The sequence below is a fragment of the Anticarsia gemmatalis genome, chromosome 15 (assembly GCF_050436995.1).
Source record: "Anticarsia gemmatalis isolate Benzon Research Colony breed Stoneville strain chromosome 15, ilAntGemm2 primary, whole genome shotgun sequence".
NCBI lineage: Eukaryota > Metazoa > Arthropoda > Insecta > Lepidoptera > Erebidae > Anticarsia > Anticarsia gemmatalis.
In genome coordinates, this window is record NC_134759.1 from 6614899 (window position 1) to 6633399 (window position 18501).

General features: G+C 34.1%; 2 protein-coding genes across 2 annotated transcripts; both read left to right on the forward strand.

Annotated features, from left to right (window-relative positions):
• On the forward strand, positions 1-5829 carry LOC142978815 (putative odorant receptor 92a). Its single transcript, XM_076123398.1, has 7 exons — positions 1-562; positions 873-1038; positions 1554-1650; positions 3967-4068; positions 4771-4859; positions 4939-5005; positions 5752-5829. The coding sequence occupies exons 1-7, from the start codon at positions 1-3 to the stop codon at positions 5827-5829; spliced, it is 1161 nt and encodes a 386-aa protein (XP_075979513.1).
• A 7327-nt stretch (positions 5830-13156) lies between these two features.
• On the forward strand, positions 13157-16556 carry LOC142978964 (pancreatic triacylglycerol lipase-like). Its single transcript, XM_076123622.1, has 6 exons — positions 13157-13253; positions 14135-14321; positions 14654-14802; positions 15250-15495; positions 15841-16183; positions 16408-16556. Exons 1-6 carry the CDS (start codon positions 13217-13219, stop codon positions 16451-16453), a joined length of 1008 nt encoding a protein of 335 aa, XP_075979737.1. The 5' UTR covers positions 13157-13216; the 3' UTR covers positions 16454-16556.
• Positions 16557-18501: the final 1945 nt, after the last annotated feature.

Consider the following 18501-nt stretch of genomic DNA (forward strand, 5'->3'; position numbering starts at 1 on the left):
ATGGATATCCCGCCGTACGAAGAATTTCTCAAACAGATAAAGATCAACTTATGGCTCACGGGCATCCCCTACGGAGATCCTAAAATGTACCTCAGATTTTACATATTACTATGTCCTCTCATAATAATGATGGTAACCGAAATTTCATTCTTTGTCTCGAGAATTTCAGCTGAAAATTTTCTGGAATTAACCCAATTGGCGCCTTGTATTTGTATCGGTATATTATCGTTATTGAAGATTGCTGCTATAAGCCAAAAGCGGGGGAAAATATATGCATTGACCGAGAGTTTGAGTCAACTTTACGACCATATTTTGGTAGATAGCAATAAACGGCAGCTAGTGAGACACGAACTAGTACTAGTAAATATGTTGATGAAATACTTTTTCGTTTTGAATGCGGTTCTTATAACGGTTTACAATTTTTCAACGCTAGCAATGATTTTGTACCACTACTTCACGACGAATGAAATAGTGTTTAGACTGCCATACGCTGTGTTATTGCCTTTTTCTACGGATGCTTGGATACCCTGGGCTGGGGTTTATATGCATTCAGTTTTATGTGGTAAGTTAGTTTTAATTTTTCCACTCATCAAATTCATTGCTTTCTGACGACTAGTCCAACAAAAGTTTAAGAATTTGTGTTTTTTCAGGTTACGTTTAGAATTACGACATTTCAATTAGTATTTGACCATTTTTGGAAAAAAAAATATTGATAGGTTTTACCTTAGGTCCTAAATGTAGTTAATAATTTTGATTATTTGAAATATATAGTTATACCTAATACTATTTAACGGCCAAAAATGTATCAGTCGTAAGTAATATAAAGTTTGAGTTGTGTTAAACGTTTAATAGTATAATATGTTTTTTTGCAGGTTTTATTTGTGTCCTTTATTACACGACAGTAGATGGTTTGTATTTTGTACTGACTTCTCACGTTTGCGGCAATTTCCGTGTCATAAGCGATATGATCGGTAAATTGGACGCAACTAACGTTGATACTTTGGGTGAAATTGTCAAGTCCCATCAGTACATATTAAAGTAAGTAAAAAGAACTTGTTAAATACAGGAACTGTTTAATTTGGTTTCATTTAACCGAGACAAAAAATGCAATAGTCTTTTCATTCCATTGTCGAAAAGATAGACCAACAAGCAATCGTTCATCCAAAAAAATAATTATTATCTAGAGTTACAAATTTTCAAATTGAAGGGTTCAAAACATTCCTTGAAGCATGAATAAATCCAAAGCTTGCAAATATAACTACACTCGTTGTGTTCAAGTGAGTTAAGTGCACGTGGTTAGATTGTAAGATTGCCATTAATCTCTTCCGTTCATGATAAATGTACGTGCACTCAAATGTAATCAAAGCACTTCGAGTAAAGGAGTTTCGAACCGTGAAAAAAACAAACAGTAATTTGAGTTTCCCTCGTTTCTGTAATAAATTAAACGAACAATGCCTTTGCCCAGCTGTGGGATATTAATTAGCTAATTTAATTAAGAATGCGGAAAAATAGAAATTACTATAATTAAATATTATTTTTATAAACAATTTTAGGCTCGGGGAAGATTTGGAAGACATTTTTACGGCGCCCAATCTGTTTAATGTGTTAGTTGGATCTTTAGAAATATGTGCGCTCGGATTTAATTTAACGGTAAATTTAATTATAATTATGTTTATTTTAATGATGCTTAATTATTTAGAGTAGTCTTTACGATGTTGGTCGGTAATTCTGTTACTAAGAATGAAGACTGTAGAGCATTACATCAAAATACGAGGAAGAAACACGACAGTATTCTAAGCAACACAAGAATATGACTAGAAAAGATGGCTGATTTCAAGGAAAAAATTACAACCAACATCATCCTTTTTTGTGTTTTTCCTGTTTTGTCATATTAAGAAGGATTACGACATTTAAGATTAGACATGTTACTAAAATAAGCTCATGTATTGTATTTACTCCACGATAGTAATTCTTTCATATTAATTACATAGCCGTATAGTGTAAGCCAGCGGGTTGCTTATTAATGGCGGCAGAATCTAGTGTTTGCTGTAAAACTGACTGAAATACTTCTTTATAATCTGAACTAGCAGCTGGTGTACGCTAATAACATTTAAGGCTATCTGATAATATACAGTAGGAAGCTTTTACCGTATACAGTACAAAAAAAATACTTCAAAGCTATTGTCACTTTGTTTTCAACATAAACAAGCATGAGTTTCTCTTTAATGTATATAAAATTACACATTTTTATCGATATCTCAAAAATTCCTTATCGAATATTGGCCAATCTTATTGCTACCAAGCCATAAGGTAAGGACCAGCTTTCAATTGAAAATAATCATCAATATCGGTGCTCCCCTAAAAAGATAGCCACCAAAAACATTCTGTAAAAACCTCAAGTCTCGCCGTAAAAAGTTGTGAGATCTATATAATACCAAGTCGAATAATCTATTTAGTCTCTACTTAAAGGACCTTCTGTCTTAAGTTATTACGTATGTTATTATCATGCCAATTTAAAAAAAAATACCTTTAAAACAAATAGACCGACCTGGCCATCGCATGATTTGATTATTAGTATGTATCACACTACACAGCACGACGAGAAGTTAATGCTCCTGAAATATTAATGGCGAATTTGAGTTTTCGTGCGATGACCAAGTCGATCTATTTGTTTTAAAGGTATTTTTTTTTTAAATTAGCATGATAATAGCATACGTAATAACTTAAGACAGAAGGTCCTTTAAGTAGAGACTAAATAGATTATTCGACTTGGTATTATATAGATCTCACAACTTTTTACGGCGAGACTTGAGGTTTTTACAGAATGTTTTTGGTGGCATCTCACTTCTTTTTGTAGAGCGAACATAAGTCCAATTTGTATGGAAAGACGTTTTTTTTTTTCATAATTCAACATAATATTTTCCTATGGGTATGTTGTTCAGTTTCATGGGCTAAACACCCTTACCCACCCTATACCCCCTCTCGTTATGCCTCATATAGTAGGTACCTGTTTACACCTATTTATTTTATTTTCTACAGTAATAATAATTCATTAACTGCAAATGTAACCTTGTAATCTTATACATTTATATAGGATTACAAAGTTATTGTTGCAGTTAGTGTATTTAGAAAACTGGACCGAAATTAGAAAATATTAAATTTTTCCCATGATTAAGACACTAAACCCTATTTGTATTCTAAATTTTAAGCTTCTAAGTCTGCTAGAAGTACCTTAGACTTTTGATGATCGGTGAGTCAGTGAGTCAGTGAGTCAGTGAATCAGTGAGTGACAAAATTCAAAATTTTAACAAGTTGTCATTCTTAAACTATTGGTTCAAATTGACTGAAATTTTAAATATACCGTGTTTATACAATGACTGATTAGTTGCTGAAAATCCAGGCTTGTTGTTTTATCCACAACGAAATTATAGGGGTGTCAAAAATAGCCCGAATTGCTCCGAGAAAAGGATGTTACGGCCGTGCCGCTTTTTTTTGCTCGACTTGCGGGGGCACTTCCGTGCCCCCAGATAAAGTAACAAAAAAATAAATTCGAATTGAAAACTCTCCAACAGTCCTCCTTTACTACTACTAGTCGGTTAAAAACCTTATTTTAATATAAGTGATAAATCGCTGCGCCTACTTATAGCTTAACCTCAATGTTACGATCTCAGAGTAGCAATTGCAATAGTGGTCGAAGGTTATACCTAGTTATACCGCAGCATACCGGGGGATACCGTAACATTATCGCGGTCAGATACCGGGGGCTCTGTGTAGAACCGTCCCGTCGAAACGCCAGGATCAGACCTACCAAAGTTATATTATACAAAAGGGAATCTATAATGTATACTATCAGCTTAAGATTTCGCCATTCAGTATCGATAATGTTGTACATTTTCTAATTATAATTAGGTGTTTTGCTTAAAAAATGTTTTCATGTCGTGTTTGCTAATGGAATTTGATTTTTAGACAGGATCATGGGAACAAATTCCTGGAAGCCTCTTATTCATTATATCGGTTCTGCTGCAAATTTTAATGATGAGCGTGTTTGGTGAAAATATTATAAGAGAGGTAGGTACTGTTAGGTTTATAAAAGTGAATAAATTATTCATCCTTTTTTGTGCTTTGATAGGCTTACATGTTACTTTTAGGCAAAAAAATACTTTGTTATTGATTAAATTTGTGTATGCAATGATATAAGCTCTGTAAATAATGTACCATATTCTGTATTTTAATAATACGGTATTAAAAGATTAAATTAAATACACAAACAATAACAAAGTGTTACGAAAGGTAACATTGAACGCCTGTTAACAATCAGGCCGAAAATATTCAGAAATCAATTTATTGAGTGATCGACACATTCATTTCACAAAGGCGCATTTATGACCACTTGATAATAACATTGCAACAAATCACTTGTTTACATAGAGCTAATTTATATTATATGTATATAGCCAGGCGCATTTAATCAAAGGAGTTCATCCATTTTGGGCCTTTTTTGAAAGTGTCGACAAGAAAAAGTAGCATAAATAAATCGATAGGAGCCATTAAGAGCAATCGTTAATATGGCACAAAACCTTTAGGATCATTTTGAAGTTTTGGACCGAGTTATACAAGTTTGAATATTTTTAATTTTCAAACATTTTTCATTTATAAAAGTGCTGTGAACCATAAAATTAGATAATCAAAAAGAAGGTATAGCTTATACCTAATTTATTTATTTATTTATTTATTAATCTAATAAACTAATGGATCAATTTATGCATTCAGAGCACAAAAGTCGGCGATGCGGCATTCTTGTCCAATTGGTACAAAATGGATACGAAGTCCAAAAAGACAATATTGACTATAATGATAAGGTAAAATACTTCGTTATTTCTACTTCTCTGTTCGTTCTTACAATTTTAATGATTATTTATTGAAAATACTATTTTTCAGATCGCATAAACCTCAGCGGTTGACGGCTTATAAATTTTCTACGATTAGTTACGGAAGTTTCACAAAGGTTGGTACTATTTTGACAATGAAAGTACAATCAGTAAAATGTTGCGTTACGTGCATTAGATAAAATTACAAGAAGATTATCGTTTTGTTATGTACGCGTAGGTGGATGTGTATGAATTACAACAAGAATAATTAAAATCTTTTATGTTCCGTGTTAGGTTGTCTGAGGTGGTAGACATTTTTGCGATACACCGCACAACTCTTTGCAATATTTATAAACATTTCGAGAAAGCATATCAATTTTTTTTTAACTCATTTCTGTCCCACTGCTGGTCAAGGGTCTCTTCCCGACCGAGGGGGTAAAGCCTTGTGTCCACCACGCTGGCCAAGTGCGGGTTGGGAACTTTGCATGCAAAGTCCCTCAAGAAATGTGTTCATAAATTTTTATGCATGCAAGGTTTCATCGCGATGTTTTCTTTCACCGTTAGAGCAAGTGATATTTATTTATAATACACACATAACTTCGAAGTCATTGGTGTATTGCCTCGGGTTAAAACCATCAACCACTGGGAATTATAGTTCTTGAACTAAAAATAAAGCAATACAATTTTGTTTGTACAATTTTATTTACAAAAACAAGGAAAATCCAAATTCAATGACAACAGTTATCTCATGGTGATATAATTAGTTGAGTTGCAATATCCGTGATCGTGATAACACATGACACTCCCTTAAGATATAATCTTATCTATTGCCATCAATTAATTGAATACGTATTGCTTTATGCACTGTTGCTATATGTTTCAGATTATAAGTACGTCGTGGTCTTACTTCACCATATTGAGAACAGTGTACAAGCCGCCTGAGATGAACAAGAGTGAATAGAGCGAGATGCCAAACTATGTACAAAGAGACGATTTCTTATCAACTTTGAACAACAGCTTTCAACAAAATGTAGCATCATATTGTAGTAGTTACATTTTTTTCACGTAAAATTGAAATGTCAAACATTCGATACTCGATATTGATAGTTCGCGCCATTAGTTTCAATATTTTCTTAGTCTATGGAAAGGAAAAATAACTCGTCGTTGAATTGTTTAGTAAAGCGGTAGCTCGATTCTCTACTGGTATCGACTACCGAAAACCGACTTGTCATCGAGAAATTTTGTATAAAAATTTGATCAGCGCCTCTTATGGGCGTCGTAGGAACTCTTTTGGCAGTACATTTGAACTGTCAACCTTTCGATACTCGATAGTACTGACTGTAGAGAATCGCGCTACTGTATCAAGAGTGTTGGTATCATCAACGAATGTAATTAAATGCAATCCGATAAAATAGTTCCAGAAGTCTTTTGTTAATAAAATTGCAATGACCTTATTTACAAAAACTTTAGCACGTAATTGCCACAGAAGCTAATGCAAAAAACATTTGTAATCATATACTCTATTCAAAAACAAGATAAAGAAAATAAACAACGCTTTATATCCGGCTTCAGACGTAAATGAGACGATAAGGTACTAAGATAAACAAATTGCTGAGATTTTGAGCGAGTGCGTAAGAACTAAAAAGACGGAACCTCGTACAAACAATCTTAGGCCCGATGTTAAGTAATGACTGTAGTATCTATAACAAGGTAACATACTTTGAAATGACCTCTTACGAGTATGTATATTACGAGTATTGGTATAAGCAACGTTAAGTGATTACTAAGAAAGGTGTAGAACATTACAATGGCTTTTATTATAATCAGCCCGTGCTATGGCACTGCAGGGCAAACGCCTTCTTTCCCTCTTTCTAGCCAATTTTTGACTCGTTTGTCGTATGAGAGTCCAGTATAACATCAAATTTGGGAAATTATGGAGCAAGAAACCCGAATGCTACCACGCCTGTGGTCGGCCTGCACCAATTTGGCACTAAGTTCGCACTGTTGGCTTATTTACCTGCAAAGGTGGATCGCGACCTGTTGGTATCTGTTCTGTACAGTCGATGAAATACCACCTAATAGTGCTAGAACCTTAACTACCGTTTAAATAGTATCAATCTGCAGAAATCTTACCAGTCTTGCGATAACTAGTACTTTCTTGTAGCTAATATTGAAAGTCTTATTTTGTTCGTAAATGCATTGGAATCAGTAAACAGTACTGTTATTTTCTTCTTTTGTGTCATAGCCTAGAGATAAAATTGACTTTAACTTACGCCTATGATGAATCTAACCAGTACAAAAGAAAGAATACATAAAATACAACCTTTCTTCCTTTGATCGATTGCCACAAACAGTGATGGAGCACCCTAATCTTAACCAAGGCCACACCCGAAATCATGTTTAAAATATGACCATATAACTAGTCAGGAACCACAAGTCATAAGGCTGGTTATTACAGTTGTTTCAAAGTTGGGCTTAAAATCATTATTTTGTTGAAACAAAGGGCAATTAACCGATATTAAGCCCACCTGTTCCTTGCTTCATGTGAAATATTACCGACGGAATATACCAACTTTCCAAACGGCCACATGATTATTTTTCGGGTTTATCGGAACTTTGGTTATTTATGTTCTTTTGGTAAAAGTGTTGATGTTGAAAGCAGGTGAAAAATTAATTATCTCAAATTTTGACAAATGTTTTCGAAATGAAAATAAAATTAAAGTGACTGCAATGAACAAAATTGCAATAGTTTTTCTTCTTAGGCGGAATTGATACTCGCGCAAAATGGTAAGATAACAATTAAAGAAATCATTACTAATACGTAGTTCGTATGTTATTGTCACATTAGGATATTATTATATCTTACCACACGGTGCTAGATAAAATTAGACACTGTTTTTTTATCTTTTTCTAGCAGGGAACCCACATTATAAACACAAGCAGTCAATAAGCGGCGATTAGTCGAAGAAGGATATCAGTAGTAATCGCTTTACAAGTTAAACCGGTTGCAGGCGATAAGATAACTTTCTGCCTTCTTAATAATACCTACAGATATTTGTTGCATAACGATGAAAAAATTCACACCTGTATGCTTTTATACAAATACTTTCTTTAAGCTTGTTTAGTTTATACGATATTCAATACTCAGAGGTTAGTAGGACAGAACGCTACAACGACACGGCAAAAGATTTATAATGCTTGTGCCACATTTTATTATTTTGGGTGATTGCTTTTTTGTTGAAATTTTAGGACACTGCGATGATGCTATAGTCCAGTCATTTTGTAGAGAGTCGTGATGCATGGAAGGTTCGAGACTGATGATAGTATATAAACTTCAGACTTTAGGACATCAGTGACCCGCAAACTTATGCAGCGGACGTCGGTGTTCCTGATATAGCTTCTTTATTTTGGACACACAAAATAACTAATAATTAAGATAAATCGTGAATACCAAGTTTCCTACTGAGGCAGCAGAAACTGAGAAAGCATCTACTCCTTGCAGGAGTAGATGCTTTCATAGAAAATCTATACTAATATGTTTGTTTGTGTGATTGTTTGTTTGTTTGAACGCGCTAATCTCAGGAACTACTGGTCCGATTTGAAAAAATCTTTCAGTGTTAGTTAGCCCATTTATGGAGCAAGGTTATAGGCTATATATCATCACGCTACAACCGATAGGAGCAGAGTACAAGTAAAAAATGTTACAAAAACGGGGAAAAATTTCACCCATTCTCTCTTATGTGACGCAAGCGAAGTTGCGCGGGTCAGCTAGTAATATATAAAAACAGAGATTGTTTAAAACATCGATACCATCATTTTGTTTATAGCGTCTCCCCTTAGACTAAAAAATGGCAGTTATAAAGCAAATATTTTGTTCGAATAAACAAACCCAACTTCTATGCATATTTACTTATCTATGCAGTCTATGACATTAAAATCGCATTAGGTTTGCCAACAATAAATGCACTCTGCAAAATATTTGTGTGTATTTCTTCAGTATTTGTGACTATCCAACTAGCTGTATCTAGTCTGTAAAGTTACATTGAATAAATACAAGTATAAAATTGCATTTCTCGATTACTTTTTAAGTTATTTACCTGGTGGATGTTAAAAATGAAGCCTAATTTAAGCAATTTGTACAAGAATATATACAACTAGCTGACCCGCGCAACTTCGTTTGCGTCACCTAAGAGAATGGGACAAAATCTTCCCCGTTTTTGTAACATTTTTCATTGCTACTCCGCTCCTAATGACCATAGCGTGATGTTATATAGCCTATAGCCTTCCTCGATAAATGGGCTATCTAACACTAAAATAATTTTTCAAATCGGACCAGCAGTTCCTGAGATTAGCGCGTTCAAACAAACAAACAAACAAACTCTTCAGCTTTATTATATTAGTATTATATTAGTATAGATTGATATGGATGAAATTATTTTTTTATAGATTATAATAATATAATCTATAAAGTTTAACGTACATCAGTAAACCGTAATCATAATACATGTAACTCAAGCTGTCCATAAATAGTTACTTCAGATTTAAGACAAAGTTTTGCATGTCCGTTTTCCTTGAGTACAAGCTCATTCGAAAAATTTAATACTTATAAATCACCTATTATGAATGCATTAAAAATGTTTCGAACATTATCGCGTTACGTTCGAGTGAAGAATTATACGATACAGGTGGATAAAAATTTTAAAGTCATGATGCATTGGACAAAGAAATCTGTTCAAATTCACTAGATAATGTCTAAAATTAAGTCTGATTAAAACAATTTATCTTAATCCTGGATTTATTTGTATCAATAACACCCATGTTTCGTCGCTTATCTGTTAACGCATGTACTAACAGTGATTCTGAACACTTACGTATTTGATTCTGATTGATTTCACGATAACGCCGATGTTATCTTGCAATCACTTATGCAATAAAGGGCTTTTAGATTGCAATGTGTTTAATTAATAGGTTAATAATAGGCTGTAACTGAGTTACTGTGTGGATTGTTGATTGATACTAAGCAATATTGAAGCAATAATGACCACTATTAGTTCACGTAAATATTTTTGATGCGATCTGTCTGGTTCACTTTTACGGCTACATCGCTAAATCAATTTTGATGAAATTTAGATATAGCTGAAAACCCGATATCAAACAAAAGCTACAATTTTTTGCATAAATCTACACCTGTAGCTCGATTCTCTACTACTATCGACTATCGGCAACCGGCTAATCATCGAGAAATTTTGTATGAAAATCTGATCAGCGCCTCTGACGGACGTCTTAGTAACTATTTTGGCGGTACATTTTAAATGTCAATCTTTCGATACTCGACAGTACCAACTGTAGACTGTAGTGCTACTAAGCCTTGCGTATAGTAAATTGTAGTGGTGACAAAAATGTCAGCCCACAGATATCGCCATTTTTTTATTGAAACGTTTAAAAAAGGCTAGTACGAACCATACAAAAATGCAGTTTGAACAAGCTGCGGTTGCTGTTATTTTGGATCCTTTTCTAGGATTTTGTTGCAAAAGCCAGTAAAATATTTAAACAAATAACTCTGATTGAGAATATACACTGCTACCCAATGGTTACAAAATAAATTAATTTTAAAAATGTTAACGAAATTTCAGAATGTTTCAATTTCACTTTTAGAACTAGTCGCTGGAGTATGATCCTCCTACTCCTACGGTTCAAGTTAATTGTTTCGTTGGGTTGAACATCCTAACTGTAAAAACCTAGTTAACCTTATCATAAAGAGTAGCACTGAATCGTATAGCACTAATGCTAAGTACTTGCTAGCCAAAGTTGCAACTACCTAAATACTGATAGTAGACTCAAGTAATTTTACAAATTAATAAATATCTAAAAACGTCAACTCTCTTTCTCTCTCTCTCTCTTTCTCTTCCGTGCTATGAATCTCATATTGTAGTGGGGTCAGTCTTCCTAATCTTAATCTTCTACTTCGCTCTGTATGGGACATCGTCTTCGAAAACCTCACACTAACTCTCATGTCTAAATCTTGTCAAATAACAACATCAACGTAGAGAAGAAGAACAAGAATAAAAAGCAGATAAATTTTCTAAAAATAGCATCAAGAAATATTAGCATACAGTGGACGCTAAGATGGCACCTTCCCTATCGCGACGGAATGTGAATCGCGCGGAACAGAGCCCGGTGGCAAAGAAAATAATTAAATTTCATTTGTTCCGCAGTCCACTGGCTAAAGTACTGTACGTGACTGCAATAGGATGAGTTCCGGGAAGCTGTGCAGTTTTCCGTTCACAGATAAATACAATAATAGTTAAACACTTTTAAGTACTTCAAGATTTCTTTTATTGTAGAAATTGCGTTTGTGGTAATAGAAGCTTTCTGTATTAAAATGTATTTTTTAGAAAAACCAAGGCAAATATACATATTATACCATCGTTTGTAAGTATTTTATATTAAGATCAATCATTAAAATTGCGATGTACCTGAGTAAAATTTATGTATATTATAGTTTATAAATAGTAATAAACTATCGTACTGATTAACATCTAAACAATTCCTCTATTAAAAACAAATGCGTGCCAAATTAATATAAGTGGACTTAAATATTGCACGCAAAAATGCAAAGTCAAAATATATCAAATATTCATTTTTTATACAGTTATAAAATATTCAATTTAATTTTGTTATTATTATCAATGCCGTGACGTAATTACCTTCACGTTACCTATTACAAAATAATGTTTTTTTTCTAACAATCAACCCTTAAATGCATTTACCCTCAGGCTACAACAGAATAACCCTATTAGCGTACAGAATAATAGTACACTTTCTTATAAAACATCGCTCAGGTTGTTTCCTTACCGTAGAAACAACGGATCATTATTACGTATTTTCATGTCTACGAGTAAATTATTACTTAGAAATATAATCGCGTGAATGTACCTCGTTTTTCCTAAATACAGAAATGTATACACGACCATGTTTTGTATGTTATCTGATGAACAAAGCGTTTAAAACCAAATCACACAAAATCTACAACCAAATTTGCAAACAAAAAGCAACACGCAACGACTTTTATTCCGTTTGTCCTACTAAAACAATATATTGTTTCATCAACAAAACCAAACGCTGCCTCTAAAATATGTTCAAAATGTATACGTACACACAACGTAACAATCTACGGTCGTACTACATTGTACTATTCGTATATCGGTCAGCTTCTCACTGTTTACATTCTCTGTACAAACATTTGTTATTCTAAACAATATTTGAAGAGCAAAATCGACTAAATCAATGTAAAAACCAACAGGCTCACTAGCGTTTCCTTCGTATTTATTTCATACTGTCGAACACAGTAGAAAGAAAATTGTATTTTAAATAAAACCGTTCAATGTTTCTGGGAGAGCGTGGAAACTTTGGGTGATTTAAATAAAATATTGGCACAAGTTCAACTCATGCGCCATTCGTTGCTGGGAAATTTGATTTTGAAAAGAAATTTGTCTCGTGCCGAGTTCCGTGACATATTGAAATCAATAAAACAAGAAAGTTTTATATTGGAGATCGTAAGACGGAAAAATATGATCGTACGCTTCTGTTGAAGTCCTTACAATGATTGTTCGAATCTATAAGATATCGCTTCAGAATAAGGTAAATCCTTCTAGAATCATCTTATTAAACCCTTAATCTACTAGTTCAGTGTATGTTATTATCTGATATTTTTCAATAAGTCGTACTTGGTGGTAAAAAAATAAATACATCGATCAACCAGCAAAGATACGTAATCTCAGTAAATATACACGACGAAAATAAATCAGAATGTCAATATTTTTGTTCGTATAGGTAAAACAACAAACTTTACTGGAACAAATATTTACTGTAGATGTTTTTACTTACACAAGATTACTATGAGGGATTAAAAAGGTTTTTTCCAAAGGGTGTTTTAGGTCAGGCAGGGGTGATGACAAAAAAGTGTAGGCAAATGGCTATGGCAATCAAAAATGATGTATTTCGAGCAAACGCTTCTTGTATTTCACAATTTTTACCGACTACATTATTATGGGTTTTACCAATACGAGTATACTTTGTTGCAATTTGTTGTATTTTTTATTTATCTCGATATTATTTTTTACTCCCAATTCAAAGACCTCGGCCTGCTAAATTAGTCAGCAATATAATTTCCTTAGGCACTGACCACATCGATTCATCAGTATGAATTCCGGAAATGGCGTTTGTATTACAGACAAAGTCGCAGCAAATATGCGATATTGTTTATTATCTATTCATTAAGATAATTACGAATATTTATATAGGACCATTTTGCAACGTGTCTTCAGACATTTCGGCTAATTTACAAAATGCAGAAGGCGATACTGTGCTTGCTCTTTGCCGCGGGTGAGTAGCTTATGTTTATTTTTATTTTATTTTAAGTTAAGTAATAAAAAAATAAACAATGATGCAAAGCCTGAATAAAATACTATTGTTTATAAATAAAACAAACTGTTTTTCTTGTCACACCACCGGTTGCTGCAAGAAGAATATAAATTGAACTATAACTATGTTCATTGAGAATTGTGAATATATATATATATAAGTCATACAAAGTCGAACAGTGAATAAGTCTAAAAAAGTATATTTCACTTGTTTATTTTTCATTCAATTTTAAATTACTCGTAACTATTCTAAACTTACTTAAAAAAATTAAGGTTTTTGTAAACATGCTCTTGTTATGAAAATTGTTTTTAAAATACCAAACGGCTTTTCTGATAACACATACATTATCTAATCACTGCATCATAGTGACTCAATAATACAATTGAAAATTCTTTACCATCTATAATAATGGGAAACTGAAGAAAGCGAAAGGTGACAAAAAAAACTAATATCTAACAAGATAAGAGGATTATTACATTGCATTCTTAATGTATTATGACGTTCTAACCTGCAACGTGTTGCTTTGTTAAAACGAATTATACAACACAATTCAACGGCTTCTAAACAACTGAAAAAATGCAAACCAGGGGCTCCCAACCTTTTTTTTGTCCGGGACCACTTTTATATTATTCTTGTTAGCAGGGACCACTATGTTAGTATATTAAAAATAAAGTGTAATAATGATCTTGAAACTTTAAAATTTTTAAATCATTCACGGACCATATTTTGACCACTGGTTGGGAACCACTGATGTAAACAAAACGAATCCAGTTGGGCACTGGACTGGATCGCTGGATTGGAATAATGTAAACAGGGCATAAGTGTTTTTATTCCTTTTCCAGCATATACCGTGCTTGCGGTACCCGTGGAGCAGGGCTTCTCAGAAATCCGTACCTACCCACGCTTCATTGAGTTCCCCGGCGGTGATGGAGTCATGCACACGGTAGACCTCGAGGCTGAGCCTGATATGGAGCTGATCGAGGAGGTCACCAGGAACCCCAACAACAACCAGTACTTGCTGTTCACAAGGTATGTTAATACTATTTGGTTTCAAATATGACGGTTCTAAGCTCCTTATTGCATAGCTTTCTTTACAGTAAATAACATTTTTGTTGCCTCATGGATCAGTCATGAGTCAATTCTTTCACTTAGCTATAGCCAAATAACAGCCAACAGGAAAATTATTAAACATTATTGTTTAATTGAAACTAACTTCATCAACTTACAAAAACGCATTAAAATATTTTCAAGATTTATTGTTATTAAATGACTTAGCTCAACGAAACACAGAGAGAGAGCCAGAATATTTCATAGCTGATAATAACACTCGTGTCTAAAAACAATATTTTCTTCTATTCCAGGCGCAACCCCCGCAATGCCCAGACTCTGGTGATGAACAACGCCAACTCTATCAGGAACTCTAACTTCAACCCAAGCCAGCCCATCGTCGTCATTGCTCACGGATGGCTCAGCAACCAAAATACCGACATCAACCCTACCATCAGAGATGGTAAATATTTATGTTATATACAGGGTTATTTTAAAAACACCCCTAATATAAGATAGATATGACCAGTGATAGCCGAGTGGTATAAGTTGGTACCACCCACGCAAGTGGCCGCAGGTTCGAACCCGAGCCAATGACTTTTGTTCTATGACAAAGTCATTTGTTCCAGCGGTGAAGGAAATCATAGTGATGCAACCTTGCATGCCTCAAAGTTCTTTAGAACAGTTCTTGAAGTTATGCAAAGTCCCCGCAATTGGGCAGCGTGGTGGAATCAAGGCCCAACCCCTCCTTCATTACATTCATGGGTTAAATTTAATTATAAGATAGTAACTGAACTATTCTGAGTAAGCAACAAGTAAATAGTAATTTGTAAAGGAACAAGTAAGTCTTAAACTTGAATCACCTCAATTAAACTATAAGATTTACTTATATTTTGATTGTTTTCAACAGCCTACCTTGGCAGGAGCGACACCAACGTCATTGTCCTGGACTGGAGAAGACTTGCTCTGTCTGACTACGTGACTGCCGCTAACGGCGTGCCCGCTGTCGGCCGTGGCTTGGGACAATTCTTGGCTTTCGTCAACCAAGTTACCGGCGCTCCTTTCACAAACATGCACATTGTCGGCTTCAGCTTGGGCGCTCATCTTGTTGGTAACGCTGGCAGGGAACTTCGCGGCAGAGCTGCCCGTGTTACAGGTAACATCTTTTTCTTCTCAGCATATATGTATTGTGTCCACTGCCGGACACATAACCGGTAACACAATAGGTAATATCTTTAAAAAAAATTAGGCCTGAGCTTGACATTGATATTTAATAATGGTTATTATTATCGTAATCGAATTTCACACGAAAAAAGAATAATATCACCCACATTAACCAAATTTTGTATTATTAAAATTGTTGCTGACTAATTAGGACACGGATATAATTTCTTTGTTTCAAGTTTTGGTCCCTTACTTAAAATTGATGTTTCTTTTAAAACCATTTTGACTATTTGTTTTAATTTTTCTTTTTATTTAATATCCATTACATCGTTTCCAGGTTTGGACCCCGCTGGTCCTCTATGGAACGTCAACCGCAACCGTCTACAGCCTACCGATGCTGTCTACGTAGAGGCTATCCACACTGACGGAGGTTATACCGTCGGTGGTCTCGGTATTGGCTCCAATGTTGCCAACGCTGACTTCTACCCCAACGGTGGTATCTCCCAGCCTGGTTGCCTCACCAACCTGTGCAACCACAACCGTGCTTGGGAACTGTTCGCCGCTACCGTTACCTACAACCGTCTGATCGGACAATTGTGCACTAACAACCTCCAAATCACTTGGGACAATTGCCGTGGACGCAGCCTCCACATGGGCAACGACGATTTGAGGAAGACCGGGTAATTATTTTTATCCGTATTATTTTACGAATTTCTCGAATATTGTTCTATGTCAATTTAGTTTGAATTTAAAATCAATAGGCGGTCGATGTTCAGAAGAATTTGTAGGTCATCTTTGCCCAACTAAGGGTCAGCAAGGACTTATGATAAAAGAGAAAGTAAACTATACTTTATTAGACAAATCTTGTGCATAAAAATAAAGTTCTTAATTTTTTCTTTTTCAGATCTGGAATGTACCGTGTCAACACTGGCAGAAGATATCCTTTCTAATTGTATAAAGTATCTACGATATTGACTAAGTTATCTCGTACCTGTTTTAATGCAAGAAAAAAACACATAGAAAAATATTTTATGCTAAAATAAAAAGGTTTAACAATAATCTCTTTTTTTTGTTCCTTTTTATATGTGAAGTTTCCTAACTTTTGTTAATGTAAGTTGGGTAACTCAAATAACCGATACTATAGCGATAACTAACGCACACACTTCTACATACATCGGCGGCCATTCAAAACCGAGAAGCTAGAAATTTAAGACATCTTAAGAAATAAATTGAAGTGTCTTATTAGGATATAGGCCTTATTTGGCTCACCTACCTTACTGATAGACATCTACACTACACTACACATAAATGATTTCCTCTGATAAAAAGTCAGAAACTATAGTAAATGCATATAAAAATCAGCATAGGCTGTATTTCACTAGCCGCTAGCTCATGTTTAGTAAGCAATTATAATTGTGCATCTAATAAAGTTATTATTATATAGTGATTGTGAAATTTCATATTCATATTTGATATCTTTGTTGGCCAAAGCGTAGTGAGTAACAGTACTTAACTATTGTTTGAACCCAAAGTCAGATAATATTCTGATTAATATATACTTCACTGCAAAAAAAAAATATCTGCATCCTCTAATAAAAGAAAGTCGGTAGATTATTGCTAACTTTAACAAAATTGGCTGTTACACATACGACTACCCTTCATAACTGTAATTTTATGGACAAAGGTCGCTCTATAAATGATTCAACAGATATCAATTGACGTCATTACAAATAGATTAATTGTTTACGCCAGTTGCGAATCATTTACCTTTGTATAATTAAAAAACAATGACAGAATCATGGTACGGTTGATAACAATAGTTTTCTATCAAATAGTAAGTACGTCAATGTATTGTTATCAAGCACTATTGATCTAAAACGATATTGGCGTTAGGCTTTTTTTGTTCTCTCAGTAGATTTAACTAGGTCGTATAAAAAACCTGTTTAAATAATCAGGCTCCCTCATTTTGAGTTTACACGTATTAATTGCATTATAACGATTACTTTTTATTTTCAAATAAGGACACATCACTTAACTGGATCAAATGCACTACCCTGTGGTTTACCTATGTTCATTTATATTGACTTACACTTACTTACTTCAGTTATTCAATTGAATCACTGTTTTAATCTTCAAATTAATGCTTGGTAAGAATGCCGACTATACGAATTGTTTATTAAAATCAATAATATGCGTAGGGATCGAAGGTTTAATCAAAAGTCGAAGTTTACCAAACTTCGACTTTTGATTGAAAAATGAAATGTCTCGAACCTATGATATGTTTGTATCTTATTATTAATTAACATTGTAACAAGGTTTAATGCCAATTCATTATTAGTTATCTCGATTGTTTTTATTAGTTACCTTGGTCAGGATTTTTTGGCCCAATTTTAATAGCCAGGGCCCCAAATTCAGAGGTACAATTAAAATTATAGTTAACTATCCCGCTCAATGCCTCGTAATGTAAAATTTGCTTCTTATTTCCTCACTAAATATATGATTGTATGCTTCCGTAGAATGTGCATTTACTTAGACTCAACCGCTTACCCCTGAATTTTCGAGACGAACCTTACCAAATTGCTGGTGTGTGTGTTCCCTTCAAAATCAAAATAAGTATTAATATATTATCGCAACTTTGCTATCAGCATAGCACTTCCTAGTGTCCTATCACTAAGTAACTTTGGACAGTGACTTCGTGATGACAATGATATAAAGAAATGACGGGGGACTGATAAACGCGTGACATAAAGAAATCTACAACTGATTTTATAATGAATGAAGAAAATCATGCTTATAGTTTTTTATTACTTTTTAAATCTATACTAATATAATAAAGCTGAAGAGTTTGTTTGTTTGTTTGATTGTTTGTTTGTTTGTTTGAACGCGCTAATCTCAGGAACTACTGGTCCGATTTGAAAAATCTTTCAGTGTTAGATAGCCCATTTATCGAGGAAGGCTATAGGCTATATAACATCACGCTACGGTCATTAGGAGCGGA